Source organism: Urocitellus parryii, chromosome 3 (genome assembly GCF_045843805.1).
Source record: "Urocitellus parryii isolate mUroPar1 chromosome 3, mUroPar1.hap1, whole genome shotgun sequence".
In the NCBI taxonomy this organism is placed as follows: Eukaryota; Metazoa; Chordata; class Mammalia; order Rodentia; family Sciuridae; genus Urocitellus; species Urocitellus parryii.
The window spans coordinates 145,619,065-145,645,368 of record NC_135533.1 but is presented as its reverse complement, the minus strand read 5'-3'; the positions used below and the strand labels follow the sequence as shown (position 1 = coordinate 145,645,368).

The 26,304-nt window shown below is 42.3% G+C and overlaps 4 protein-coding genes across 4 annotated transcripts; 2 read left to right on the top strand and 2 right to left on the bottom strand.

The window, feature by feature from the left end:
• Position 1: 1 nt before the first annotated feature.
• Srsf9 (serine and arginine rich splicing factor 9) lies at positions 2-7,246 on the top strand. The gene is made up of 4 exons (XM_026403444.2): positions 2-294; positions 3,157-3,317; positions 4,761-4,933; positions 6,350-7,246. Exons 1-4 carry the CDS (start codon positions 107-109, stop codon positions 6,491-6,493), a joined length of 666 nt encoding a protein of 221 aa, XP_026259229.1. The 5' UTR covers positions 2-106; the 3' UTR covers positions 6,494-7,246.
• A 583-nt stretch (positions 7,247-7,829) lies between these two features.
• Positions 7,830-16,300, bottom strand: Gatc (glutamyl-tRNA amidotransferase subunit C). The gene is made up of 4 exons (XM_026403441.2): positions 16,184-16,300; positions 15,930-16,102; positions 9,236-9,339; positions 7,830-8,273 (listed from the first exon to the last, which is right to left on the bottom strand). The coding sequence occupies exons 1-4, from the start codon at positions 16,262-16,264 to the stop codon at positions 8,170-8,172; spliced, it is 462 nt and encodes a 153-aa protein (XP_026259226.1). The 5' UTR covers positions 16,265-16,300; the 3' UTR covers positions 7,830-8,169.
• Positions 16,301-16,322: 22 nt separating this feature from the next.
• Triap1 (TP53 regulated inhibitor of apoptosis 1) lies at positions 16,323-18,625 on the top strand. The gene is made up of 2 exons (XM_026403442.2): positions 16,323-16,513; positions 17,650-18,625. Exons 1-2 carry the CDS (start codon positions 16,328-16,330, stop codon positions 17,731-17,733), a joined length of 270 nt encoding a protein of 89 aa, XP_026259227.1. The 5' UTR covers positions 16,323-16,327; the 3' UTR covers positions 17,734-18,625.
• Positions 18,626-21,872: 3,247 nt separating this feature from the next.
• Cox6a1 (cytochrome c oxidase subunit 6A1) lies at positions 21,873-24,319 on the bottom strand. Its single transcript, XM_026403421.2, has 3 exons — positions 24,188-24,319; positions 23,912-24,054; positions 21,873-22,135 (listed from the first exon to the last, which is right to left on the bottom strand). The coding sequence occupies exons 1-3, from the start codon at positions 24,294-24,296 to the stop codon at positions 22,052-22,054; spliced, it is 336 nt and encodes a 111-aa protein (XP_026259206.1). The 5' UTR covers positions 24,297-24,319; the 3' UTR covers positions 21,873-22,051.
• Positions 24,320-26,304: the final 1,985 nt, after the last annotated feature.

Below are 26,304 nucleotides of genomic sequence, written 5' to 3'. Positions count from 1 at the left end.
GCGGCTGAGCGCCTCGGAGCCCGCGGGGACGCTGCCGGGGAACCCGGGCTGAGGCGGCGGCGGCGCGACGTGGGCTGCGGCGGGCCCGCGGCGTCGGGCGGTGCGGATGTCGGGCTGGGCGGACGAGCGCGGCGGCGAGGGCGACGGGCGCATCTACGTGGGAAACCTTCCGACCGACGTGCGCGAGAAGGACCTGGAGGACCTGTTCTACAAGTACGGCCGAATCCGCGAGATCGAGCTCAAGAACCGGCATGGCCTCGTGCCTTTCGCCTTCGTGCGCTTCGAGGACCCCCGGTGAGGCCCCCGCGGGTCTGCCCGCCTGCAGGCCCCAGCCCCTGCCCGCGCTCCGCTCCCCTCCCCCCGCGGGCCTCCCCTCCCCCTCAGCGCGGACCCCTCGCGGCGCCCCCGGATGCAGGAGGAGGAGGCCTCTTCTCGCCGCGGGCTTCGGGCCGTCCTCTGCTCCGTCGTCACTTCCTTTATTATTATTTTATTTAGAAACACAAAATCGAAGCTTTTGGAGGGCCAGATCCCGCCCAAACTGGCCTTAGGGATGGTAAAAATTAGCGTTCGCTCCTTCGCGGCCGGAGAAGCGTCCGTAAGGGGACTCGGACCGGGCTGGGAGAGCTCCGGCCCCTAACTAGCCCCGGGGGAGACTCGGCAGGCAGAAGTAACCCCCGCCCACCCCTCCCCCCGGCCGAACTCGCCGTTGGGGGGAACAGACTGCGGGGGCGTGGATGTTTTGGGAGGTGGCAAAGAGGGCTCTAAGAAGGCTCGGTGAAGGACCCGATCTCCAGCCCGCGCGCGCCTCTCCACAAGGCCAGAACCTGGCCCGGATAAAGGACTCGGGGGCTTAGGGGGACTTCCGAAACAGCTTGAGGGACGGTCTTTCATCCCACTCCCCTCTAATGAGGGAGGCCTTACTAGATGCTGAAGGTCCCAGGGATGTGGAAACTTTAGATCCCTAAACTTGCTCGAAGGGATCTTTGTGATTTTGCAAACATTGTTGGGATTCTGGCCGGAAAAAGCCCAGGAACTTTCAAAAACTGCGGTCGATGCTCAGAAGCTACTGCTCTGCACTGGTCACTATTATTTAGCTGGGGTTAAATAGGAGCCGGCCCCATTTTCCCAGCATCGTGTCGAGGAAGCGTTCTCTGCCTCACTGCCAGGAATATCTGTAGCGTGTGTCCTGCCTGCTGGGAGAGCATCTGAGGTTGAGATGGCAGGAAGCACCCTGAGGCTTTGATGGCTGAAGACTGACAGGGCTAGCTGCTGATGTCTTGCCATTTGCCTCAAAAGTGGAAGGGGGCATTTTTACACCTAAACAAGAAAGGGCTATGTCCCCGTTATTAGTTACAGTGCCACTGTGTATTTTCCACAGTGTGTCAGATCCATGCTGTATATTTAGCATTTTCAGTAATCTATAGGGAGATATTGTTAGCCACATTTTATAGTTGAGGAAATGAGGATTTGGAGAGTTGTGATAAAAGAGTCTAGTAAGGGTTCAAATCTTATTTGTTCTGCCCTTAGAAAACATACTTGCTGTGTGCTATGTTACATTGTCATTTCTTCTTTTAGTCCTTTCATAATAGAAAAGCTATATTCTGATATCAATATGTGAGAAGTTTCAAAGTATTTTGCACATTAATATCTCATTTTATCCTTACAGTAACTCTGTGACATTAGTATACTGTTCATGTTAGAGATTTAAAAGCTTGATTACACTTAACCATGGGTGATTACTAGTAAGAGGCAAAATTATTTAAAGTCAATTTTTTGTTTCATATTGGGGATTGAACTCAGAGACACTCTATACTGAGCAGCATCTCTAACCCTTATTATTATTTATTTTGAAACAGGGCCTCACTAAATTGCTGAGGCTGTCCTCCAATATGGGAACCTCCTGAGTAGCTGGGATTACAGGCATATACCACTATGCAACTTCAATTTATATTCAAAATCTACTCTTAACCCTAGCAGCTATGCCCCTCCCATATTGCATTATAATCCAGGTTGCTCTGGGATGTGGTCCTTGTTGCTTTTCATCCTGGAATATCTCAGGGTTTTTTGTTTTGGAGTTTGTTTTTGTACTGGGAATTGAACCCAGAGGCACTTAACCACTGAGCTATATCCCCAGCCCCCCCCTTTTAATATCTTTATTTTTTAGTTGTAGATGGACAATACTTTATTTATTTATCTTTATGTGGCGCTGAGGCTGGAATCCAGTTGCTCACACATGCTAGGCAAATACCACTGAGCCACAGTCCCACTCCCCCAGCCCTTTTTGTTTATTTTGAGGCAAGGTCTTGCTAAGTTGCTTAGGGCCATATTAAGTTGCTGAGGCTAGCTTTGCACAGTGATCCTCCTGCCTCAATCTTGTGTTGTTGGGATTACAGAGAGGGGACACCATGCCTGGCTCTTTCTCTAGTCTTTAAGGCAGTTGGCCTTGTGGAATAACTTCCAGGGGCTTATGTTTGGTATGCACGGTGGTGCACATCTGTAGTTCAGCTACTTTGGGAGGCTGAGGCAGGAGGATCAGTTGAGTCCAGGAGATGGAGACCAGCCTGGGCAACATAATGAGACCCACTCTAAAAAACCAACAACAACAACAAAATATAACATGAGAAACAGCTCATCAAGGTTGAAGGAACTGGATTATTGGCAAAATTAGTTGTCTGCCAACAACCTACATCTTCTTTAAATTAGTCCTCTTAGAATTTATCCTTTTACCTGTCCATTATCATTTCATACCTAGAAGACTGTGTTTGACAGCTCTAAAGTTTAATTCAATACAATGAAAGGTTTTCATCCAAAGCAAAGGTACATTAAGATCCTGTTTTATGCTGGGCCCAGTGACACTCCTATAATCCTAGTGACAGGAGTTTGAGGCAGAAGGATCACAAGTTGGAGGCAAGCCTGGGCAATTTAGTGAGACCTTGTCTCAAAATGAAAAATTAAAAGAGGCTGTGCATGTAGCTCAGTGGCAGAACGCCCCTGGGTTCAATCCCTAGTATACCCCCCCCCCAAAAAAAAAAAAGAAAAAAAAAGAAAGAAACTGTTGTTTTCCCCCTTTACTTTCCATTTATACTCACTTTATGCCTCTCATTGGGAAATCAGTCAGCTTCCTGGGCAGCACTAATTTCAAACCTTTCTTTGCAGAGATGCTGAGGATGCAATTTATGGAAGGAACGGTTATGATTATGGCCAGTGTCGGCTTCGTGTGGAGTTCCCCAGGACTTATGGAGGTCGGGGTGGGTGGCCCCGTGGTGGGAGGAATGGCCCTCCTACAAGAAGATCTGATTTCCGAGTTCTTGTTTCAGGTATGTTCCTTTCAAACTTGATGAAATGATACATACACCATTTAGTGTAGAGTCTGGCTTCTAAGGAATTTTAGTGGTTATTCTTCACTGCATGGAATACGTGGGCTTTCTTTTCAGTAACCTGTGCCAAAGCCCTGCTCTGGCCTGCCAGTGAGGCAGGTATCCTGCAAATGATATTGCAGTAGTAGTTCACTCTGGGTAGAACATAAACCTGATTATAAAGGAGTTACCTAGTGGTGAAAAGGAAATTGATGTTAGAACTCTTTGAGTTTGAAATCTGAAGATGTTTTTGTTAGGAACATACCTTGATATCAGACTTGCTAGAAAGACATCACAGGAGCCAGATTGGAACAACTTACTCAGCCTTAGATCCTTAAAAAAGGCGAGATTTTGTGGTGATTTGAGAATTATATTAAAAACCAACCAAAGAAAACTCCACAACCAAATCTTACTATATTGGAAAGTATGAAACATTTCTGTTTATCAACAAGTGATAAAATTCTTAGAGGTTTATGTATCTTTGAAACATTAATACAATGGTAAAGACCCAAGGTCCTCTACACATTGCAGAGAATTATTAGGGCCCTAGTGGAGTGAAATGTATTGAGGAACCTGGCACCTTTTTAATATGTGAATGTTCTACAATCACAGCCAGTTACCATGTGCTTAAAAGTGATACTCAGTATCTGCCTATCTTGTGTCCCTTTGTAATTTTTTAACCCTAGAACTCTATTCCCTCCTTCAGGATGTCATACATTATCTTTTTTTCTCTCCATGCTGCTCTGAAATCCTGCTTAGAAAACTATTAGGAAATGGCTGCAGTCCTGAGCTGTGAGCGGTAAACACAGCCTTTGAGAGCAGGAGCACATTTCCTTTTCATGACACCAGGTAGGGTTGTATGACTCCCGACTAGTTTTAGCGTCTGAGTATTACCTTTCCCCCCACTGTAGTGAAGAATGTTGGTGATCTCTTAAGAGGTACTTTGTTTGGTTTGTCAGTCACTTGCTCCTATGAGAAAACAAACTTTTTTAGATTTTTGTTGTTAAATTTCAGCTACACTTTGGTTATTTTGTTGGCTTATTTCAAAATTTCCATGTCTTGGGAAAACCTGCAGGCAAGAAATAATTGGTACTGATAAATTTCATAATGGGAAGTTTTGGGAGTTTGACATTGTCTATGAAGAACAAAGAAAGAGGCTATGAATTTTGCTCTGTTGGGAAGGTTTGGTCTCTAGAAGATAAGACTAGGGCCAGCTTCTCAATTACCACACATGTATCTCAGTGCTTTTCTCTGGTTTTGAGTCCCTTATCAATATTTGCGATTTGGGGACCCTTAGGAATTAAACAATTCATAGAGAAGAGACCATAGATATTGCTGACTCTTATCAGGGCAGTAGACATGGCTGAAGGATGTGGGTTCTTCTCTTATGTTTTCTGTGCCTAGGACTTCCTCCTTCAGGCAGCTGGCAGGACCTGAAAGATCACATGCGAGAAGCTGGGGATGTCTGTTATGCAGATGTGCAGAAGGATGGAATGGGGATGGTTGAATATCTCAGAAAAGAAGACATGGAATATGCCCTGCGTAAACTGGATGACACCAAATTCCGCTCTCATGAGGTAGGGCCTTCCTTACCTTCTATTTCTAGGTCATTCCACCCAACTCTAACCTAGCAGTAGTACTAACAGGCTATGCATTTGCTATTTGTTTGATGATCTCACATTACCATTAAAGATCTATTTTATGTGAAAAAAAATTGCCATGCCTAAAATACTGATGTAGTCTATCATAATGTGGTGGATTACTCTGTGATACTACCCCCTTACCACTGGCTCAAAAAGCAGTTTCTCTTATAACTGTCCCTCTTCTGTGTCTAGTCTGGGATTTATAGGCCAACCTCTTCCCTTAATTGGTACTGCTGACAGTATTGAGTTATTACCTTACTGTTCCTTTTCCATTATAGTGCAGGTCTCTTTTGAAACTTGAGCTACCTTGCCATCATGTTGTAATAGCCACCTCATCCTTGGGGCAGAGTTCCTGATGTTCTTCCTTTCAGGAAGACAGCTGCTGCTTTGGATCTCTCAATTTGATTCAAGTGGTGACTGTCCCTTTGGTACCATTTTGCCCAGACACCAGACTGTCAATTGGACACTGACCTTCTTTTCTGGTTATCTATCCTGAGTTGCTATGGTGTTTGGGGATACCTGGGGAAGATAGATCTCTAGGCTCATTTCTTTTTCTGAGAATTCATATAATTCTCTAGTTTTATGATTTGGAGGCTGGTCCTTGCATGGCTTAAAAATGCTTTAGCTCAGACTGTCATTTACAGCTTGAATTTGGAAACAGAACAGTACCTGGTCCTCCCTATAAGGCAGGGCTTCAATAAGGGTAAATCCAATGACTGACTTTTACCTAATGTGACAAACAGTTGGTTGAGAACAGAGGGCTGAGAGATAGTCCAGCCTAGATATGATTCTTCTTCTGGTTATTAATTTTTTAAAAAATATTTTTAGCTGTCAGTGAACCTTTATTATTGAATTTGTTTATATATGGTGCTGAGAATTGAACCTAGTCCCTCACACATGGTAGGCAAGTGCTGTACTACTGAGCCACAACCCCAGCCCCTGGTTATTAATTTCTTAGATTGTGTCCATATGTAAAATATTTTCATAATAACCTGGTCACTAGACTTACCAGGAAGCTAATCTAGGAGGATAACAAGAGCATTAGCCCAGGACCTACGAGGTAGTAAATAGGAGGTAGCTTCTGTAGATGCACATTTAAAATGTCAAATTGCCACTTATTATTTGTGTCAGTCTTCATTTATTTGTGTCAGTCTTCATTTTCTTCCTTTTTGAAATGGGATAGTAAAGAGTACCTACCTCTGTAACATTGTGAGGATTTAATAAGAGAGCACTGCCAGATATGGTAAGAGCTAAGGACTTATTGTTAGGCAGCTGATTAGATCTTGGTTTGCTTATTCTTCTGGTTCTTATTTTTTTTTTTTTCTTTTCTTTACTCTGTTCAAATTTCAGGGTGAAACTTCTTACATCCGAGTTTATCCTGAGAGAAGCACCAGCTATGGCTACTCACGGTCTCGGTCTGGGTCAAGGGGCCGTGACTCTCCATACCAAAGCAGGGGTTCCCCACATTACTTCTCTCCTTTCAGGCCCTACTGAGACAGGTGATGGGAATTTTTTTCTTTATTTTTTAGAAGAACTGAGCTGCTTTGTGCTCAGAATCTACATTCCAGATTGATGATTTAGCGTCTTAGGAAATTTTTTTAATTTTTTTTTAAGGAAAAAGAAAACTACATAATTTCTACCAGGGCCATATTAGCAGTGAAATGTTTAAACTGCAGAAATTGTGGTTTTGGTTCAGAAACAAGTTGTATATTTTTCACCCCTGATTATGGGAAAAAAATCAGTGCTATGTCTTTGTGGGTTGCTCTGCTATGGAGATCAGCAGTTACTGTGACTGAGTCGGCCCATTCTGTTTAGAAATATATTTTAAATGTTTAGTAATTGACATGTGTTGTTGTCCTTGATTAAGTACATAGATTTCACCTAAGAGGTACACTGGTTTAAGGAAAAAAAAAAAATCATTGAGTCATAGGAGCACCTTGTACCAAATTTGTTTTTGTATTTTGATGCTGGGAATTGAACCTAGGGGTGCTTTTACCACTAAGCTACATCCCCAGCCCCTTTTTATTTATTTTGAGATAGGGTCATTTATTTTGCTTAGGGTCTTTTTAAATTGCTCAGGCTGGCCTCCAACTTGGGATCCTCCTGTGTCAGCCTCTTGTACCCAATTGGTAAGGAGTAGATATAGATTGTTTTACTTGGGGATGATAGTTGCTCTGATAGTGGTTTGAGAACTTCAACCTCAAGTACAGATTCAAAATTCTAATTCAAGGCCAACCTTGTAAATTAAATTGCCTAAAAGAAAAAAAAGGGAACATTGCAGATAAGAGAATGGGAAGAATCAAAATGCCCAGGGCTTTTTTTTTTTTTTTTTTTTTTCTTCTGGTAGCAGGAATTGAGCCCATGGTTGCTTAACCACTGAGCCACATCTCCAGGCTTTGAACTTGGGATCCTCCTGCCTCAGCCTCCTGAGCCACTGGGATTACAAGTGATGGCCACTGCAGCCTGCTCCAGGACTATTTTATTTTTATAAGGTTTTTTTTTTCTTTTTTTCCCAGAAAGAGAAACTAGTAACATATTTGCATATACTCACTTTGTGGGGTGGAAGAAGGTTTTAGGTTAAGAGTTCAAGCTATAATCTACTTTTTTTAAATTTTGAGACAAGACCTCACTAAGTTGCTGAGGGTGGTCTTGAACTTGTGGTCCTCCTCCCTCAGCCTCTTAAGTGGCTGGACTTACAGGTGTGTCACCACACCCAGCCAATTTGAACACTTTTAAGACCTGAGCAGAAAGTTAGTCCCCTTGTTCTGAATAAGGTGGATACCCAAGAACAAATGCAGGTACAACTGGTAAGGGAAAGATAGATGACAACTCAGGTTGTCACAGTAATCAGATACTGTCTACCAGATTTTTATTAATATTCTACCAGAGTTTATATATATATATACAAGTTCACTTATATAGTTTGGTAGACAGTTTTTTAGGAGGAAATAATGTTTTCCATACTGAACAGGTCTGCAAGCAAGTATAAGATTGATTTCCTTGGAAGCTGACTTTTGCTCTTTACTATCAGGAATTCAGTGCTTTGTTTTGGCCAGATTTTTTCCAGTTCTGTCTTCAGAAGAGTCAGATACTAAGAAATGCTTAAACATCCATTTTTTTCAGGTGATTAAAGAAGTGGGAACAATAGGGTTCACAGTAACAAAATACCATCATTGCTCTTCCACATGCTCATGGGGTATCCCCTTCCCAGAATGACTACTCGAGTCTGTTGGGAAGGGCAGTTGTTCACCCAGCTGTGGCAAAGAGATATTACCTGTTTGAAAACAATAGGAAAGAATGTTACAGCTGAACCTGCTATCCACCTGGCTCTAACCAGATCTAACTAATCACTTGTTTTTCATGGAAGTAAGTGTGGCTTCAATCCCATTTTCCTGGGTATCTGAAAGAATTACAGTTATAAGTGAAGCCAAGTTAATGCACACTTTTCAATAAGGAGTAGAGATAGACTGCATTCATTTTGTTCCAGCAAGTGGTCTGAAGCAAGGTTTGTTTGGAAGTTAGTATGTATTTGATCAGTAATCATCTGCTGAAGCAGTGACAAGTTTATAAAATTTCTTAAGTGAATCAAAGGCATGTTTTAGAATTAGGTCGTAAGTTTGCTAGCCTGCCTTTCTATCCTTGTGGCAACCAGAACTGTCCTAACCTGGATGGTCTTAATGAGTCCCTTGAAGAGGTAACCTCTGCACTGACTAGAGCTGATGTTTTATGTGGAGGCTGCCCAGAATGCTTCTCCCCCAAGAGATGTCCCATTCTCAATTGCCAAAGGGGTGTAGCAGCTCTGAGTACTGACACATATGCACAGGAGATAAAAACACTCAACCTACCCATGATTCTGGATTTTATTGGCCTGGAGTTCTTTTAAAGCTCCTACAGTAAGGTTAAAGATGACATTCTCCAGGAATCTGGCTTGTAGGTATGTTTTATTTGGCCTTCATAGAACTTCATTGTTTTTAATTTGAATTGATTGCCAACAATTAAAATTTTGGAAATATCTTACAAAAATGCCAGATACCCACATTCTCTGGGAAAATGGGCTCACATTCCTACTTGATGGTCTCAAAAGAAGCAGTGAATGCCAGCTATTTCCTTAGGCAGTGCTTCAGATTTGCCACCCACCATAAACCCCCAGTCCTGTTTTGCTGTTTCCCATTGCTTACTACACCATAGAGTAAGTATGATACCTGGACTCTACTGCTCTCCTAATGCCACACATACCTGGGGGGGCCACAAAATACTCTTCCACCACACGATGGGAGTTTTGCAGTAGTTCTTCAGCACAGTTGCCTTCTGCTATGTTGTCGGATCTCAAGTACAGACATCTACAAAACCCAGAAGCTCAAAGTTACCATTGGAGAGAATGAGGCTTCTAGGGCAGTGGAGAACTGCCCTAGAAGAGAACAAGGGAACAGCATATTCTTGATTTACGGTCACTGCTCCAGGATAAAGGAGCTATGATCGGGAGTAGACCAAATATTCATCTACAGTTTATAGATTCTCCCAACAACTATGAGGTAAGTGGTAATTAATTTTCAGAATCTATCTTTCTTTGCCACTGGTACAAGGAATCGAACCCAGGGTCTCATGCAAGCTAGACAAGGGCTCTAGCACTGAAATACATCTCCATCTCTTCTTTTTAAATTTAGAGATAGGGTTTTGCTAGTTGCTGAGGCTGGCCTCCAACTTTGGATCCTTCTGCCTCAGCCTCCAAGTCACTGGGATTACAGGTGTGTGCCACTCTGCCTGTCCCTAATGGGATTTGAATTTTGTCACAGAAGGGCAGGAATAACATGAATACCTGGGCAAAGGCTGCCTGTATATGAAGTCTAAGTTAAAAGATTCTTTTAAGAAAGGACTAAAAGAATCCTGGCATCCATCCCAGAGCTAGAAACAACAAATATTTACTCATACTAGGAGAGTTGGTCTTAATCTATCTTAACTGTGGCCTTGAAGAGTGATCTTATCAGAACTTAAGTTTGTTCAAAAAATGAGGGCTGTGTGTTGGTATTTTTAATGGGATTGTACATTCATTTAAGACAACTTGGAGAACAAAAATAAAAACCACCCATAAAGGTAACCACTGGACTTTCTTTTTCTTTTAATATATCCTATCATTTTTTTCCCCTGTCAGACTGGGGCTTGAAACCCATGTAAAATGCTTCATGATTGCTGGGAAGATTGAAAATAATGGCATTAAAAATAAGACCAGGGGCTGGGGATATAGCTCAGCTGGTACAGTGCTTGCCTTACATGCACAAGGCCCTGGGTTCAATCCCTAGCAGCCAAAAAAAAAGTGGTGGGGGGAGGGCTGTGGCTGTGGCTCAGCGGTCGAGTGCTTGCCTTACACGTGTGAGACCGTGGGTTCAATCCTCAGCACCACAAAAAAATAAGTGAAATAAAGGTATTGTGTCCAACTAAAAAATAAATGTTTAAAAAAAATTAGAACTGGGGTAGTGACTCAGTGGTAGAGCCCTTGTCTAGCACTTGTGAGGCACTGGGTTCAAGTCTCAGCACCATAAATGAATAAAGGTCCATCAACAACTAATAATTTTAAAGAAAAATGATCTGATATTGATGGGCCCACATTCCTTGCAGTAAAAAATTGGTGCTGAAGAAAAAAAGAATGTGCTGAATGGCATGTTCAATTTTCATAAAGAGCCAGTAAACCTACTATACCTTGGTCTCCATCACTTATTTGAAGTATTTGAATGTTCTGACAAAAGATTCTGCTATCAACAACAGAAGCTTAAAAACCACTGCTTTCCAACAGGTTTAACAGTAATCGATTTGTTCACTCATTGGATACAGGTTTCCTATGTAAGTGAGATTCCCAGGAAAACAAAATTCACATCTTTAAATAAATACCACATTTCCACTTAATTACTATTTACAATGAAGTCATTCCTAATAGATATCCCCATTTTCTTCTTCATTATGGGCTAATGAAACCAGCACCTCTGCTAGTGGCACAGCAAACCCCTTCATTTGGCAAACTGCTTAACTTTCCTGTACACCAGGATCTTATTTAAAACAGGAGCAGATGAACTATTCTGGTCTTTATTGTTTTTGTGGTATTGGGGATTGGATGCTGTGCCTCAGGTCAGTTATTGCTTGAGAAAGGTCCACTTCCTTTCTCAATTAAGAGTTCTATAAGATAAGTTAATATAGGGGCTAAGGTTGTGGCTTAGTGGTAGAGTGCTCATCTCGCACATGTGGGACCCTGGGTTTGATCCCTCAGCACCACATAAAAAATAAGTGAGTGAAATAAAAGTATTGTGTCCAACTATAAAAATAAATATTTTTTAAAAAAGATAAGTTAATATAAATACTCCCAAGGCATCCATTTTGTGAATAGATGAATTTATTTCCTATGCATCGGGGCTAACGTTAGTTATGTACTGTTTTTGAAAGAAATAAAGAAAATACTTCATTTTTTTTCTGTGTTCCCATCAGATGAGGAACCCTGGCAGAGCGCTCACCTAGCGCATGCAAGACCCTGGGTTTGATCCTCTGCACCATTGTATCCAACTACAATTAAAAAATAAAATATTTTAGAAAAAAATCCCTGCCCACTAAAGCTCCAAACCAAATCACACCAGAAGCTGAGGAAAATACTACTAAAAAAAAAAAAAAAAAAAAACATGGAAAGTGCTGTGACACCACAGAATAAAGAAAAGTGACTCATTTGTGCTTCTGCTGGTCCTTGGGCTAGCTGATGGGCCAGTTCTGCCAAAGCTTTTTTTTAATTTTTATTCCAGGGGTGGGGGTAGATTAGTAGTGGGGATTGAACCCAAGGATGCTTCACCACTGAAGTACATCCTCATCCCCTTTTTGTTTTGAGACAGGTTCTCAAGTTACAACATAAATTGCTCAGGGCATTGTTGAAGTTGCTGAGGCTGGCTAGGATTATAAATTGCTGAGCCACTAGGATTATAGGCGTGCACCTAGGGGTTCACTTTAGCTGGCATATCTATCATAATGAGAGAAGAGGATTCTCTAGTATCTGTGAAATTCTGAGCCTTTGCATCTAAAAACATGCTTGTCTTTCAAGGTTGTGATAACTGAGATAATGCATATAAAGTCGTACCCTAACACTAAGCACACTAATGCTTTTTAGCTCAAACCAAATGATATGTTATTAATATGCAAATAAATTTCTCTTGGCCAGTCAGGACTTTTACACCTAGTATTGACTATTGCCTAAAAGCCTGGTGAATACCTGTCTTTACTTTACCAGGTTCTGTTTCCGATTCAGTCAGTTTGTTCAAAAATGTAAGTCCCACAAATATCACATTTAAATAATAATAATCGTTAACCCAAACAATTTAAAATTTATGGAGACAGTGCAGGTCAGTAACAGGCCAAATTGAGATTCCAGCTGCAATTTCCTTGTTATCTTTTTCACAAACTCTTTCTAATGGAAATGTAATAGACTATATCCACCCTGTCCTCTTCCCAGCTGCTATGCATTTCTTTACAGTTACACACTGGTGACTTAGGAAATCCTGAATTCTTTGTTCTGTTTTCTTTTAACAAGGATATTAGTAAAGAACATTCAGCCAGGTGCAGTGGTGCACACCTGTAATCCCAGCAATTCAGGAGGCTGAAGACAGGAAGGTCACAAGTTGAAGGCCAGTCTCAGCAGTTTAGCAAGGCCCTAAGCAATTTGGGAAGACCCTGTCTCAAAAAGGACTGAGGAGGTGGCTCAGTGGTAAAGTGCCCCTGGGTTCAATCCCCAATACCAAAAAAGAAAAAAAACATTTTCATTCAGCGAAAATGGAGTATCTACTCAGTGCTAGGCATTAAAAACATCAGGAGCAAAATCAAATATGCTCCCTGGCTGAGCATGAGGAGAGGAGTAGACAATCAACAACCTTCATATAGATGTATAAATACAAGTGATTATCAGCTTATTGAACATCACGAGAGCCACATGTCCTGAAAAAGACCCTAACTCATTATGGTTTGTATCTGGAATGGTCACCTCAAGTTTCATAGTTTCAGGCTGGGACTGTGGCTCAACTGTAGTGCACTTACTTGCCTGGCATGTGTAAGGCACTCAGGGTTTGGTTTTCAGCACCATATATAAATGAATAAAAGATCTATCAACAAGAAAAAAAAATTCATGGTTTTGGGTGGTGTTTTTTGTTTTTTTTTTTTTTTTTTTTTTTTTTTTTTTTGGTAGGGATTGAATCCAGGATGCTTTTCAAAATAGACTGTTTTTAGCTGGGCACACTGGCACACATTTCTAATCCCAGCAAATCTGCTCAACTCAGGAAGTTGAGGTAAGAGGGTCAGCAACTTAATGAGTCTCTAAACAATTTAGTGAGAACCTGTAACAAAATAAAAACTAAAAGGGGCTTAGGACGTAGCTCAATGGTAGAATATCCCTTGGTTAAATCTCCAGTACCCCCTCCCCAACAAAAAAAGAATATTTTTTTTTAAATTGTATTAACATTTAGCAACAGTTGGTGGGTAGAAGCTATATCTTTTTTGTATTCACAAGCCAGTTTGTCAATGACCTACCCCCGAAAATTGTACTACACTGCTTCACTAGGTATTATTCTGCCCCCTTAGGCCTTTATGTTTGGGATCCCTTGTATAAAATACATATAGTATAAAGTTTCCTTCCACATTCCCACCTTTTTTTTTTTTTTTAAAGACCAGTTTCCTGTGTTGCCTAGGCTGACCCTGAACTAGATTCAAGCAAAGCTCTAGCCTTAGCCTCTGGAGTAGCTGGGACTACAGTGTTGGCCACCACATCCAACTTCCTGTTTCCTTTAAAACTGGTTAACAGTATTTCTTGTATAAAGAATATATAGAATATAAAAATAGGTTACATAAAAGCATCAAATACTCTAATTTTTGGTCTTTTTATTGAATGTATCTTGGGGACTTTTTTTTTTTTAAATACTAGGGAGATTGAACCCAGGGGAACTTAACCACTGAGTTACATCCCCAGCCCCTTTTATTTTGAGACAGGGTCTCATTAAATTACTTAGGACCTCACTAAGTAGCTGACACTGGCCTTCAACTTGCAATCTTCTTGCCTCAGCCTCCTGAGCCATGTACTACTACATCTGGCTCCTTTTTCTCTTTGGGGACAGGGTCTCACTAGATTGCCTAGGCTGGCCTCTATCTTGTGATTCTCCTGCTTCACTCTCCCCAGTCACTAGGATTATAGGTGTGCACAACCGCACCTGGCTTATTTTAATTTTTTTCTTTTTCAGGTACTGGGGATAGAACCCAGGGGCCCTTACCTCTGAGCTACATCCCAGCACCCCTGCTTTTTTCTTTCTAATTTGAGACAGGGTCTTGCTAAGTTGCCCAGGTTGGCCTCTAACTTCCAATCCTCCTGCCTCAGCCTATCAAGTAGCTGGTACTACAAGTGTGCACCACCATGCCTAGCTTTTCTTGGAGACATTTCCATATACACGGTTACTTGACTTATATGCTGATAATATGACACATAAATAACATGTTTCTTTTTTTAGAGAGGTAGTGGGTATTGAACCCAGGGGCATTCCACCACTGAGCCACATCCCCAGCCTCTTATTTTTTGAGATAGGGTCTGGCTAAGTTGCTGAGGCTTGCTTAGAATTGTGACCCTCCAGCCTCACCCTCCCAAATAACTGAGATATCAGGCAAGCACCACTCTGCCCAGCTAGTTAAGTTACATTATTTTGAACTGCCAAATATTACATTGTATGATGTATTTGTTATTTATTTAGGTTGTTTATGGGTTTGGCTTGGTTTGGGGTGTTATAAACAGTTTTGCAGCGGACACTGTGCATTTTAATTTTTTTCTTTCCCACCCCCTGCCACCAACTGGGAGTTAAACCCAGGGCTTCCCAAGTGCTCTACCTTGGAGCTAGATTCCCAACTCTTTGAATCTGTATCTTGATGGACTTTCACATATCTTTCCATAAGAAAACATTAGGTCAATTTGTACATATGTACATTTAAATTTTTGAAACAGTCATAACACTAATCAAGGCAGAAAATTAGCTCACATTGTAATAATTAGAGACATAAATCAACAAAATATAAAATGTTGGCTAGGGAGAAAGCTCAGTGGTAAAGCACTGGCCTAGCATGCATGAGGCCCATCACCACATAAATATCACAACAACAAAAAAGATTATATATGTAAAAAATAAAATGTCAAGGAAACAAAAGGATAAAGAGTGAGCAGTTGGAAGGAGAGAGCAGTTGCAGCGGTGAGGAGAGGCTCTCTTAGAAGAGCTGAGAATCAAGTGCCGAGAAGGAGAATGCTATGCAACGATATGGAGGCCGATTGGTGGTGGTGGTGGTGGGGGGGAACAAATGCAAAGATCCTAGGGTCGGAATGAACTTGACTTAGTGGGAAAGCAGTTAAGGAAGCCAGTGTGTTTTAATCCCAGCGGCTCAGGAGGCTCGCAAGTAGACAGCCTTGGCAAATTAACAAGGCCCTGAGCAACTTAGCCAGACCCTTTTTTTGAAAAAGGGATATTTTTTTAAAATAAAGTGCTGGGATTGTTGCTAAGTGGTTAGCGCCCCTGGAGTTAAATCTCTAGTAGCAAAAACCAAAAAAACAAAATAAAGCCGGAGCGGGGCGGTGTATAGAGAGGGAGGGACTAGTATGTCAGATTGGTTAGGCAAAGACTAACGTAGGGACTGAAAGGTGATGATGATTAACAGGCAGTTCGGATTTCGCCCCTCCGTACGCTGAGAGGACTCGTGGATTCTAAATGGGAGTGACAGGATCCATAATGAACAAAGCGAAGGACGAAGCCACTTACCAGCGGGGTGACAGTGGGCAAACTCCCAATCGCGCTACAGCTCTTTCACCCTCTGAAACCGCACAATAACCGCCGCCACAGACCGCTGTGAAGGCCCACAGTCAAGCCTTCGGAAACCGCAGCGACTTTACCTGTCCTCCAGTACCGACTCCATGGGCTCCACCCCATCAGTGTCCACCGCGCGGAGCCGGTCAGCGAAGGCGACGGCTTTCTCCAGCCGCACCACCGCCTCGCGGCTGCTGAAGTCCACCAGCGCTAGACGTTCCAAGTGCTCAATCACGTCGGCCGTGATCCGCCCGCATCCCTGGGGATACGGAAGGGACATGGATCACGGAGAGGCCTAGGCCATCTCTCACCCGCCCTCCTAGACGCCCCTGGCCTTTACCTGAGAATCCGCCTGGCAGGTGAAGCCCCGGCGCCCGCCCAGAGGGACCCGAAGAGCCAGCCACACCGCCCGCGCCCACATTTCTTCCCTTTTCGGCCTCCGTAGTGCGCCCAAATGAACTGCCCAGCGACACGTTTAAAAGTGATGACATCAGAGTGCGCCTCCGTCGCCTCCGCCATAGCCATGAACAGCGTCGGGGAGGCTTGCACCGACATGAAGCGCGAGTATGACCAGTGCTTCAATCGCTGGTTTGCGGAAAAGTTCCTCAAGGGAGACGGCTCCGGGGACCCGTGCACCGACCTCTTCAAGCGCTACCAGCAGTGCGTGCAGGTGAGCCGCACCCGAGTCCTGGTCTACCCCGAGGCCCCGCGTTCTCCGCTGTGTCCCCAGCCACAAGTCTTGCGTCTGACGGACGTTGGCATCAGGAGGGTGGAAGAAAGCCTCAGTGAGGCCGGTGGCAGCAGCCTCTCCCCTACCATCACCACTGAGTCCCCCGAATGTCTCTCCGGTTCAACGTTTTTGCAATGCTTTACTTTTTACGGAGCACAGTACATTCTTTGGTTCATTTTCTAGGTGCTCTTCCTGAACTTGCAAAGTGGCCGCAGTTATCTATATTTTATATGTGGGAAACTAACACTCAGAAGCGTAAATTAATTGGCTTAAGTTCACTAGTACTAGGTTTCCGTGATTCTTTTGCCTGTGGCGCACCTTTCTACTGTTACTGTAGGGTGGGCCAGGTGGTTACCGTCTTCTGGCCTGTTCCACACTGTGGAGGGTCCCGTTGTTTTCGTATAATTCCTTCCTTGGCCTGTTTTTCGGACCGGTTACTAACTGGAGCTAATAAAGCTTCATTCTTGCGCAAGGGGCATATAAGTGCTCTGCGTTGTAAAAAACAGCCCTGGGAAAAGCACTAAGCTAAATTAACCTAAAATATCCTTCTGTAATTCCACCAGGGAGTTGCTGCCTTTACCCTATTTTCAGATGAGGACAGTGAGGCTGGCAAAGCCAGTAAGCCCGGAATTCAGATTTGAACTCATGTCTATCACTAAAATAGTGAGGATGGCATTTGTCAGATTTCACTTCTGAATTTTGAATTTTAACGGTTCCCTTCGCAACTCCTTTTGAATCTCTCTGTTCTTACACTTGCTTTCTTTATAATGGTACTGTTAAAAAGTATGTCATTTGAATCTTGGGTTGTGAGTCTATGTAATTCATTCTTTTTTTTTTAATGTTTATTTTCTAGTTGTAGTTGGACAGGATACCTCTATTTCATTTATTTTTATGTGGTGCTGAGAATCGAATTTGGGGCCTCACACATGCTAGGCAAAAGCTCCACCACTGAGCCACAACCCCAGCCCCTATGTAGTTCATTCTGATTTTACCTTTGTGGCAACACATTTTATTTACAAAGTTTTGATTTTAAGTTTCCTATACAACTTTATAATGTATTTTCTTTTTTCCATCAGAAAGCAATAAAAGAGAAAGAGATTCCTATTGAAGGACTGGAGTTCATGGGCCATGGCAAAGAAAAGCCTGAAAACTCTTCTTGATATTAACTGTCACCTTGAAAATGGATTCCTATATCAGGAAATTGAGGACTCTGGATTTTGTCAACTAAGGCTGTGAAGATAGCTGTAGGATTCAATGAATATAGGAGGAAATTGTTTTATTTCTTCTCTATTGATGTTTTCCTCTCACTTTAAAAGATGATGAACCACCACTCTTCTTTGAGATGATTTCTCACTTGATCTGGCATCTTCCAGAACCTCAGTGGGCTAAAACTGAACAGTTTCTTGGGATTATGGTTGCAATACCTGGTCTGAAATCAGCTTTAAATATATCTTGTATATAAATTATTGATAAACTAGTCAAGATGAGCAGGGTTGCCTGACTTCTTGGTTTTGCTGCAAAGGACATTAGCTACGTTGTACTGGGGTCGTTGTTCATGAAAACAATTGGGTAGGACTTCTTTCTTCTCTCAGGGAGCTAATGCTTTAAAAAAGGGATCCAGGCACAACAGTTTCATCCAGTTTATTTTTATAACAGTTGAAAAAGATTGCTGGTGGCCTGGGTAAGCAAAGAGGAAGACATTCTTTAACAGACAGTTCCCTGCCTTAATAAGAGGTGTCCAATTAAGACATGAAAGCTTCAAGAATGTTAAAACGAACACCATTTCAGAGATCACAGCATAGTTCTGGAATTATGTTACTTGGAGTTGCTATGGCAAAGAATCCAAACTACAAAAATTTGTTATTGCCAGTTATCAACCCAAGTTAATGAATTAAGTCAACCTGCATATCATAAAAATGTCAAAATGCTGCATCTGGTTAAATGGAGGGGAAAGGTGCTTTCTTCATTTGCCTTGTTTGCCCACCCTGCCCTATATATAATGTCTGTAATCATGATGATGAAATAAATTTTAACATTTAGTTTTTATCATTATTTGCCCCTGGAATTCAAGTGTACTTTATGGAATACCTATTACTTTGTTACCCTACATAATCTCATATATACACTGAAGAGAGGTTTGTGCTTTATAATTTAAAGCTGAAGAAAAAATGAGAATTAGCTAGTGTGGTGGCACAGCCTATAATCCCAGTTACTTGGGAGGCTGAGGTGAGAAGTTTGCAAATTTGAGGCCAGATTGGGCAACTTAGTGAAACACTAATCTTAATTAAAAATTTTTAAAAAGGGCTGGGTGCAGTGGCTTGGGAGGCTGAAGCAGGAGGATCGTGAATTCAAAGCCAGCCTCAGCAAAAGCAAGGCTCTAAGCAACTCAGATCTTATCTCTAAATAAAATACAAAAAACAGGGCTGGTGATATAGCTCAGTGGTAAAGCATTTGCCTAGCATGTGTGAGGCCCTGGGTGGAATTTCACAATTCTGAAAAAAAAGAAAAAGTGAAGATTTGTCTAACTTAGGTAATATGGTGTAGAACCGTGTAGAGGTGAGGTATAGAAACCTCGCTTTTTCCTAAAATTTATATCATAGTAGTCTACACAAAATTTTCTTATTTTTGGTACTGAAGATTGAAACCAGGGGTACTTAACCTCTGAACCACATCCCTAACCCTATTTTGAGACAAAGTCTGCTAAATTGCTTAGGGCCTTGCTCAGTTGCTTAGGCTGGTATTGAATTTGTGATCCTGCTGAAAAAGGATCCAACTCAGCCTCCTGAGATGCTGGAATTACAGGTATATACCACCATACCCCACCACACTTTCTTAAAATAAATTTGTATTTCATTACCAGAAAATGTCAGGAACAGATGATTACTTATATACTCTAGAAAGTAATGTAATCCCCACAAATACCTATCTTGAAGAATTTGGTTTATTATTATATGCCCAAAGATAGTATGAAGTTGATTTTCAGGAGGCCTAAATTCTGTTTTTTTCTCCACTTGACCAATTAGAACTTCATATTTAATGTGACTGGCCCTTAATGTCATTTCAAAACATATTATAGAAAAAATAGAAAGGACTGGGGATGTAGCCCAGTGAAGTGCCCCTGGGTTCAATCCCTAATACCACTAAATGTATTTATGTATGTATATACATATATATGTATGTGTATGTATCTATCTATATTGGATATATACATACATGTTTATTTGTTACTCAGTTAAGGAAAGCCTGACAGCAAGCTGAAATTAAGTACTTCTATCCTAAATTCAGACTGGTTACTAGCACAACAGCTTTGTAAGAACTGAGTGCAGAGTACAGCCAAGTGTGGTGGTGCATATCTGTAATCCCAGTGGTTTAGGAGGCAGAGGCAGGAAAATCATGAATTCAAAGTCAGCCTCAGCAATTTAGCGAGGAGCTAAGCAACTCAGTGAGACCCCGTCTCTAAATAAAATTCAAAATAGGGCTGGGGATGTGGCTCAATGGTTGAGTGCCCTGAGTTCAATCCCCAATACCAAAAAAAAAAAAAAAAAAGGAACAGTGCAAGGTGGTATATCACAAAATGCAAATATAAGATTCTTTTTTTTCTTTTTTGCAGTACTGGGGATTGAATCCAGTGGTGTTGTAATACTGAACTATATCTCCAGTCTTTTTATTTTTCATTTTGATACAGGGTTCACACTAAGCAGCCTAGACTGGCCTCAAACTTGCAGTCAGTCCTGTCTCAGCATCCTGAGTAGCTGAGATTATAGGTATTTGCCACCGCATATATTATCACTGATTGCCAAAACAGATCTGTTAAGAATTCTTTGCTGGGTAGTGGCACACACCTGTAATCCTAGTGAATAGGAGACTGAGGCAGGTGGATCACAAGTTTGAAGCCAACCTCAGTAGATTTAGTGAGCCCTAAGCAACTTAGGGAGACCCTATCTCAAAAAACTTAAAGGGCTGGGGGTATGGCTCAGTGACAAGGCACCCTGGGTTCAATTCCCAGTACCAAAAACAAGCAAACAAAAACCAAAACAATCCTTCAGGTTGCATCCACTGAGGTGCTGAGGCAGAATTGTTTAAGCCTAGGAGCTTGAGACCAGCCTGGGCAACATAGCAAGATCCCATCTCAAGAAACTTCTTTGATGTATATTTATTTATTTATTTATTTATTTTAAAGAGAGAGGAGAGAGAGAGAATTTTTTTTTTTTTTAATATTTATTCTTTAGTTCTCGGCGGACACAACATCTTTGTTGGTATGTGGTGCTGAGGATCGAACCCGGGCTGCACGCATGCCAGACGAGCACGCTACCGCTTGAGCCACATCCCCAGCCCTTTGATGTATATTTAAAAGCTTATCATATTCAAATTATTGTTAAGTCTAAAATATCCACATATTAATAGCTTTCTTGCTTCATGGACACATTCTGGCAAAAGGAATATTTAAATTGCTACTCAAAAAATAATTCTGACTGTTCCTTATCCTATTTTGACTTCATCCTCTCCAGATGACTCTACCTCAGCTACTTTAAAAGTTTTCAATTTTGATGATAAATTTATCACCCTTTCAAGGCAATTTTGTAACTATTACTATTTCTAATTCTTTTTTAAAAATATATATTTTAGTTGTGGATGGACATGTTTGTTTTACTTATTTTTATGTGGTGCTGAGGATCAAACCCAGTGCCTCATACATGCTAGGCTAGTGCTCCACCACTGAGCTACAGCCTCAGCCCTGTTTCTCCTCATTCTTAATGGTTATGGGATCATTTTGATTTCAGAAATAAATAAAGCCAAGACTACCAAGCAGAAATGTGTCCCACTGACTGTATTTCTAAAGGTTTCTGGCCTTTCCAACCTTGAAGATGCTAAATCTTAACCCCAAGATGAAAACAACTCCTCTGGAGAAAAATTTCCAACCATGCAGAGGATTCTGCACCAAATGCTTCTGGACTAGGACATGAGAAAGCTGAAACCCAGAGGAAGCACCTCCTACTGAATCACAGGTATCAGGTGTAAACTGCAGTCAATCTGCTGGTCATTAAATGTCTTGGCACCCCCAGTCTGTCAGGAACCTCTTTTAATACTTCATTAGCTCTGGTGTTCTGTACACTGGTCCCTTGGCTTTACCTACCCTAGGCACAAGAAACCGAGAATCTGTTATAGTTATTTAGTGAGGTGAACGGGATCTTAAATACTATCAAAAGCAGACATAGACCTTCACTGCAGAAACAGAAATAACAATAATGTTAATTTCTAAGAAAAAATAAAGAATGTACTTTCACTCAATGCAATTTAAGTTTAAGTTATTTATTTAAGCCATCTCCTGCCTCAAAGAGATGGAAAATCAGTATAATGGTCATCAATTGATAAATGTAAGGTGAACTTAAGGTCCCATATACTTTTCTGGTCTTCATGCAGAGTAATGGTCCAAACCAGTGCTGTGGTCCCCAGTGCCTGAGTCATGGTCCAGATGCTCTATTCATCTTCATAGCCAGTTGGAAGTGGATTCACATGAGGATTATGGAATAGAGTATGGTTACCATCTCCCCAGGGAAAGGGCTGTGAAATGAAGATGTCAATTAGATACTTCCAGAGAACAGTTCAGAAAGAACACTGCCATGAACTACTTAGAACACGGTAACATACAAAAAGCAAAACAAAAATGGAAAGTAACTCCTTTATTAGCATATTTCAACATTCCCATAATTTAAGGGAGCTCCTATAATGACTGTGGGGGGCAGGTGTCTTTTTTTTTCTTCAGTACTGGGGATTAAACTCAGGGGTGTTTTACCACTGGGCCATATTCCCAGGCCTTTTAAATTTTTTTATTTTGAGACAGTCTCAATTGCTCAGGCTGGCCTCTAACCAACTTGAGATCATCCTGCCTCAGCCTCCCAAGTAGCTGGGATTGTAAGTGTGCACCACCACACCTGGCCCAGGGGCCATTCTTAAAATAGACAATAGAAAAAGAGTGCTCAAGTTAGTTGTTACAAGACTCTCCCTGGTAACTAGTATATCCAGTGCTAGATTTTTTTAAGTATTTATTTTTTAGTTGTGGTTGGACACAATATCTTTATTTTATTTATTTTTATGTGGTGCTGAGGATCGAACCCAGGGCCTCTACACGTGCTAGGTGAGCACTCTACCACTGAGCCACAATCCCAGCCCCTCCAGTGCTAGATTTGTGAAAGTGTAATCTTTAAACCTGGCATGGTAATGCATGCCTATAATCCCCCAACTACTAAGGAGGCGGAGAAAGGAAGTTTTGTTTGTTGTTGTTGTTTTATGGGGGGGGGGCGGAGGGAGAACCCAGGAGCCCCTTTATTTTTTAATTTTGAGACACAGCTTCACTAAATTGCTGAGTCTGGCATCAAACTTGCAATGCTCTTGCCTCAGTCTCCCAAGTTGCTAGGATTACAAGCATATATCAGTGGAATCAGAAGATTTCTTGAGCCCATGAGTTTGAGAACAGCCTGGGTTATGCAGTGAGACCCTGTCTTGGGTGGGGAGGAAAAAAAGTCAGGTTGGGATATAGCTCAGTGGTAGAGCACTTATCTAGTATGTGTGAGGCCTTGGGCTCCTTCCCAGTATTGCAGAAAAGTAAAGAAAGAAAAAGTGTAATTCTCAAATCGCCTGTATCAGAATGGTACAGTGGAGGAGATACTTATTTAAATAAGATTTTAGGCTCTATCCCAGACCTAAAATACTCTCTGGACTGGGAAACTACAAACCACCCTCAATTACTTTGCTCACCACATTTGAAAGCATGACTCTAGAGCAATGGTTTCCAGCCCAGGGTGGTTTTTGCCCCTCCAGGGTACACGGGGTAGTATTTGGAGACATTGGGGGATGAACAGTACTGCCATCTAGTGGATAGTGCCCAAGGATGATGTTAAACAAATGACTGCCATAGGGAAAACAAGATAGGTATTGTAGGGGGTAGAGGAAGCTATCAGTCTCTTTATTATGAAGGTAGCACCTGGCAGATGCTCAGATTTTAGAAAGCTGAGCTATGTTCAGACCTTGCCACTCCATAAAGGTTTCCCAAATCTCCCAAGTTTTATGCAACAAACAGCTGTTTCATAGAACTTCAGAACGCAAAACGTTGGATGCATCAGAAAAAAGGAAACCTGAAGGGCACTCACAGTTATGACCTTGGAAACAAATGACATGACCCCAAACAGTTTCCCTTCCATGAAATGGGAGCATATAAATTTCTAATTGCGAGAATTAGACGAAAAACTGTACACGCCAGGCACCCACGCTTTTAGAGCATGAAGAACTTGTACTAGGGCACACGCAATGAAAAGAGAACGGACAACTGCAAGGGCGTACCTTGGTTCTGATGCGGAGATGGGGATAGGCGATGAACTCGGGTCTCTCGTGCTCTCCGTGGTGCGATTTGAGGAAAACATTCAGCATGCTCACTCCCACCCCCGGGAGCGCCACGAAGTAAGTGAGGGCCCTCCACATGCGAGCTGCAAAGGGGTCACAACCGCTGAGCCCTGGCAGACCTGCCCGGATATCATTCTCCCTCCCCCAAGGTCACAGTCCCGCCCCGCGACGGTAGTGTGGGGATGCGGCACGTCCCGCCGACCCCAACCCCAGTACCTGAGCCCTCTTCGCCGTGGGCGCCACTCGACATAGGCCGCCCCACCTGTGGGCGAGACCGACCCAGCAGTCTAGAGAGCCGGGACGCAGATACAGCCGCCGCCACCATTTTGACCAGGACTACCAGAGAGCCGGAAGCGGAAGAGGAAAAGAGCCTTGAGGGCGGGACCAAGACCTAAAACACAAGTTCCTATTGGACGACACCTTCTCAATGGTATTAACCGAGCTCGAGGAGCCTGCGCGCAATCATCCCACGAAGGAGTACCTTGTCAAAATCCTCCGAGTCGCCGAGTCCAACAGAGCATGCGCTCTGCCGATTGCTCCAGGATGCGCCCTCTCTTCGAGCGCATGCGTGTTCCCTCCAGTCTCCTTGCGGTCCCACCTTGGGAACGCAGAAGGGAAGTTCGAACGCGGCTCCCCCCTCTCTGGTCGCTGTTTTAGTGGAAGTCCTTGGACAGCCACTGGAAGTTCCAAGCGCAGACCACCATGTCCAAAATGCCATTCCACTGGAATATAAATTCTGTGCTGTCAAGCGTTTGCCATTGCAGCACTCTCAGAATTCTATCTGGAAATGGTATGATTTGGAATCGTGCCTGGCACATAGCAGGTGCTTGATACAATTTATAGCAATCGAAACCAGAATTGGTACCAGAAAATCTGGATTCTAATCTCGGCTCAACATCCTCAACTTTTGGCCTCTGGTCACGCTGGCTTTCTCTCCCTTAAAATTCTAGAAATAAAAATTGTAGAGGCAGTTTTTTTTCCTTCTCATCTTTTTCTTTTTCTTTTTTCTTCCTTCTACATGTCTAAAAACACTTTGAAAAAGAAAAGAAGGGCTGGGGGTGTAGCTCATTGGTACAGCACCTGCCTAGAATTCTCCACTTCAATCCCAAGTACCTCAAAAAATTTTTTTTAATATTTATTTTTTAGGTGTAGATGGACACAACACAATGCCTTTATTTTTATGTGGTGCTGAGGATCGAACCGGTCCCGCCTGCGCTAGGCGAGCGCTCTACTGCTGAGCCACAATCCCAGCCTCACCTCAGAAATTTTAATAAATAAAATAATGAAAGTTTAAAAATATATGTATAGGTGCTGGGGATTGCCTCAGTGGCAAAGCACTGGCCAAACATGGGAGTGGAGTTGGGTTGGACCCACACACACACTAAAATACACACATATACACACGTATGATGAATGCAAACTTTTTAAAAATTTTTTTTTAAATTGTAGTTGGACACATACCTTTATTTTATCTTATTTATGCATGTGGTCCTGAGGATCGAACCCAGCACCTCGCACGTGCTAGGTGAGCGCTCTACCGCTCAGCCACAACCCCAGCCCGAATGCAAACTTTTTGATTGTAGGCTCCTTTAGGGATAAAATGTAGGCTCCTTTAGGGATAAAATGAAAGCTTTGAAGCATTTTCACACACACACAAAAAAAAAAAAAATCAAAAAACTCACCTGTGAGCTAGGTAAGGTGCTTGTGTAGCATGTCCAATGCCCTGGATTCAATCCCCAATATCAAAAAAAATAAAATAATTTTTTAAAAAAATTTACCTGCATTGAAGTACACACAGTTTTAGCAAGGTTGGGAGAAGATCTAGAGATCTTCTAGGAGTATTTGTGCTTCAGATTAATGACCCTTGGGGTAAGAGACACACAGGAACCCTTAGTGTTTAAAGACTGAGCTCACATCTTCTCCATTACAGCCTATATGATCACCTGGGGGCAAGTTAGATGAAATGAATGCTTTCACGTCATGCAGTTCCATGAACACAAACATTTAAGATCATATTACTAGAGCTTTACTATCTGACCCAGAATTATATCTTTCTAAGTTTCATGGTGTGATCAGGATCATCAACTCCCCAGGTATTGTTAAACCCAAACAGTGTATGATACGATAACCAGTGCATAACCATAGGTAGGGGACCAAGCTCAGGGATCAGGAAATCTAGGTGGATCTAGGTTGAATCCCTGATCTGTCAGCTGCCAACTAGATTTCCTCTTTAAAACAAGACTGTAGGGGCTGGGGTTGTGGATCAGCAGTAGAGCACTTACCTAGCATGCATGAGGCCCTGGGTTCGGTTCTCAGCACCACATAAAACTAAA

Coding starts and splice junctions, on each gene's coding strand:
- Gatc (XM_026403441.2), bottom strand. CDS start 16,264: ATGTGGGCGCGGGCGGTGTGGCTGGCTCTTCGGGTCCCTCTGGGCGGG. Junction 16,103..16,183: donor CCTGCCAGGCGGATTCTCAG/GTAAAGGCCAGG, acceptor CCGTATCCCCAG/GGATGCGGGCGGATCACGGC. Junction 9,340..15,929: donor GAGTCGGTACTGGAGGACAG/GTAAAGTCGCTG, acceptor TGGGTTTTGTAG/ATGTCTGTACTTGAGATCCG.
- Triap1 (XM_026403442.2), top strand. CDS start 16,328: ATGACATCAGAGTGCGCCTCCGTCGCCTCCGCCATAGCCATGAACAGC. Junction 16,514..17,649: donor GCTACCAGCAGTGCGTGCAG/GTGAGCCGCACC, acceptor TTTTTCCATCAG/AAAGCAATAAAAGAGAAAGA.
- Cox6a1 (XM_026403421.2), bottom strand. CDS start 24,296: ATGGTGGCGGCGGCTGTATCTGCGTCCCGGCTCTCTAGACTGCTGGGT. Junction 24,055..24,187: donor CCACGGCGAAGAGGGCTCAG/GTACTGGGGTTG, acceptor ACCCCTTTGCAG/CTCGCATGTGGAGGGCCCTC. Junction 22,136..23,911: donor ATCTCCGCATCAGAACCAAG/GTACGCCCTTGC, acceptor TTCATTTCACAG/CCCTTTCCCTGGGGAGATGG.
- Srsf9 (XM_026403444.2), top strand. CDS start 107: ATGTCGGGCTGGGCGGACGAGCGCGGCGGCGAGGGCGACGGGCGCATC. Junction 295..3,156: donor GTGCGCTTCGAGGACCCCCG/GTGAGGCCCCCG, acceptor CTTTCTTTGCAG/AGATGCTGAGGATGCAATTT. Junction 4,934..6,349: donor CCAAATTCCGCTCTCATGAG/GTAGGGCCTTCC, acceptor TTCAAATTTCAG/GGTGAAACTTCTTACATCCG.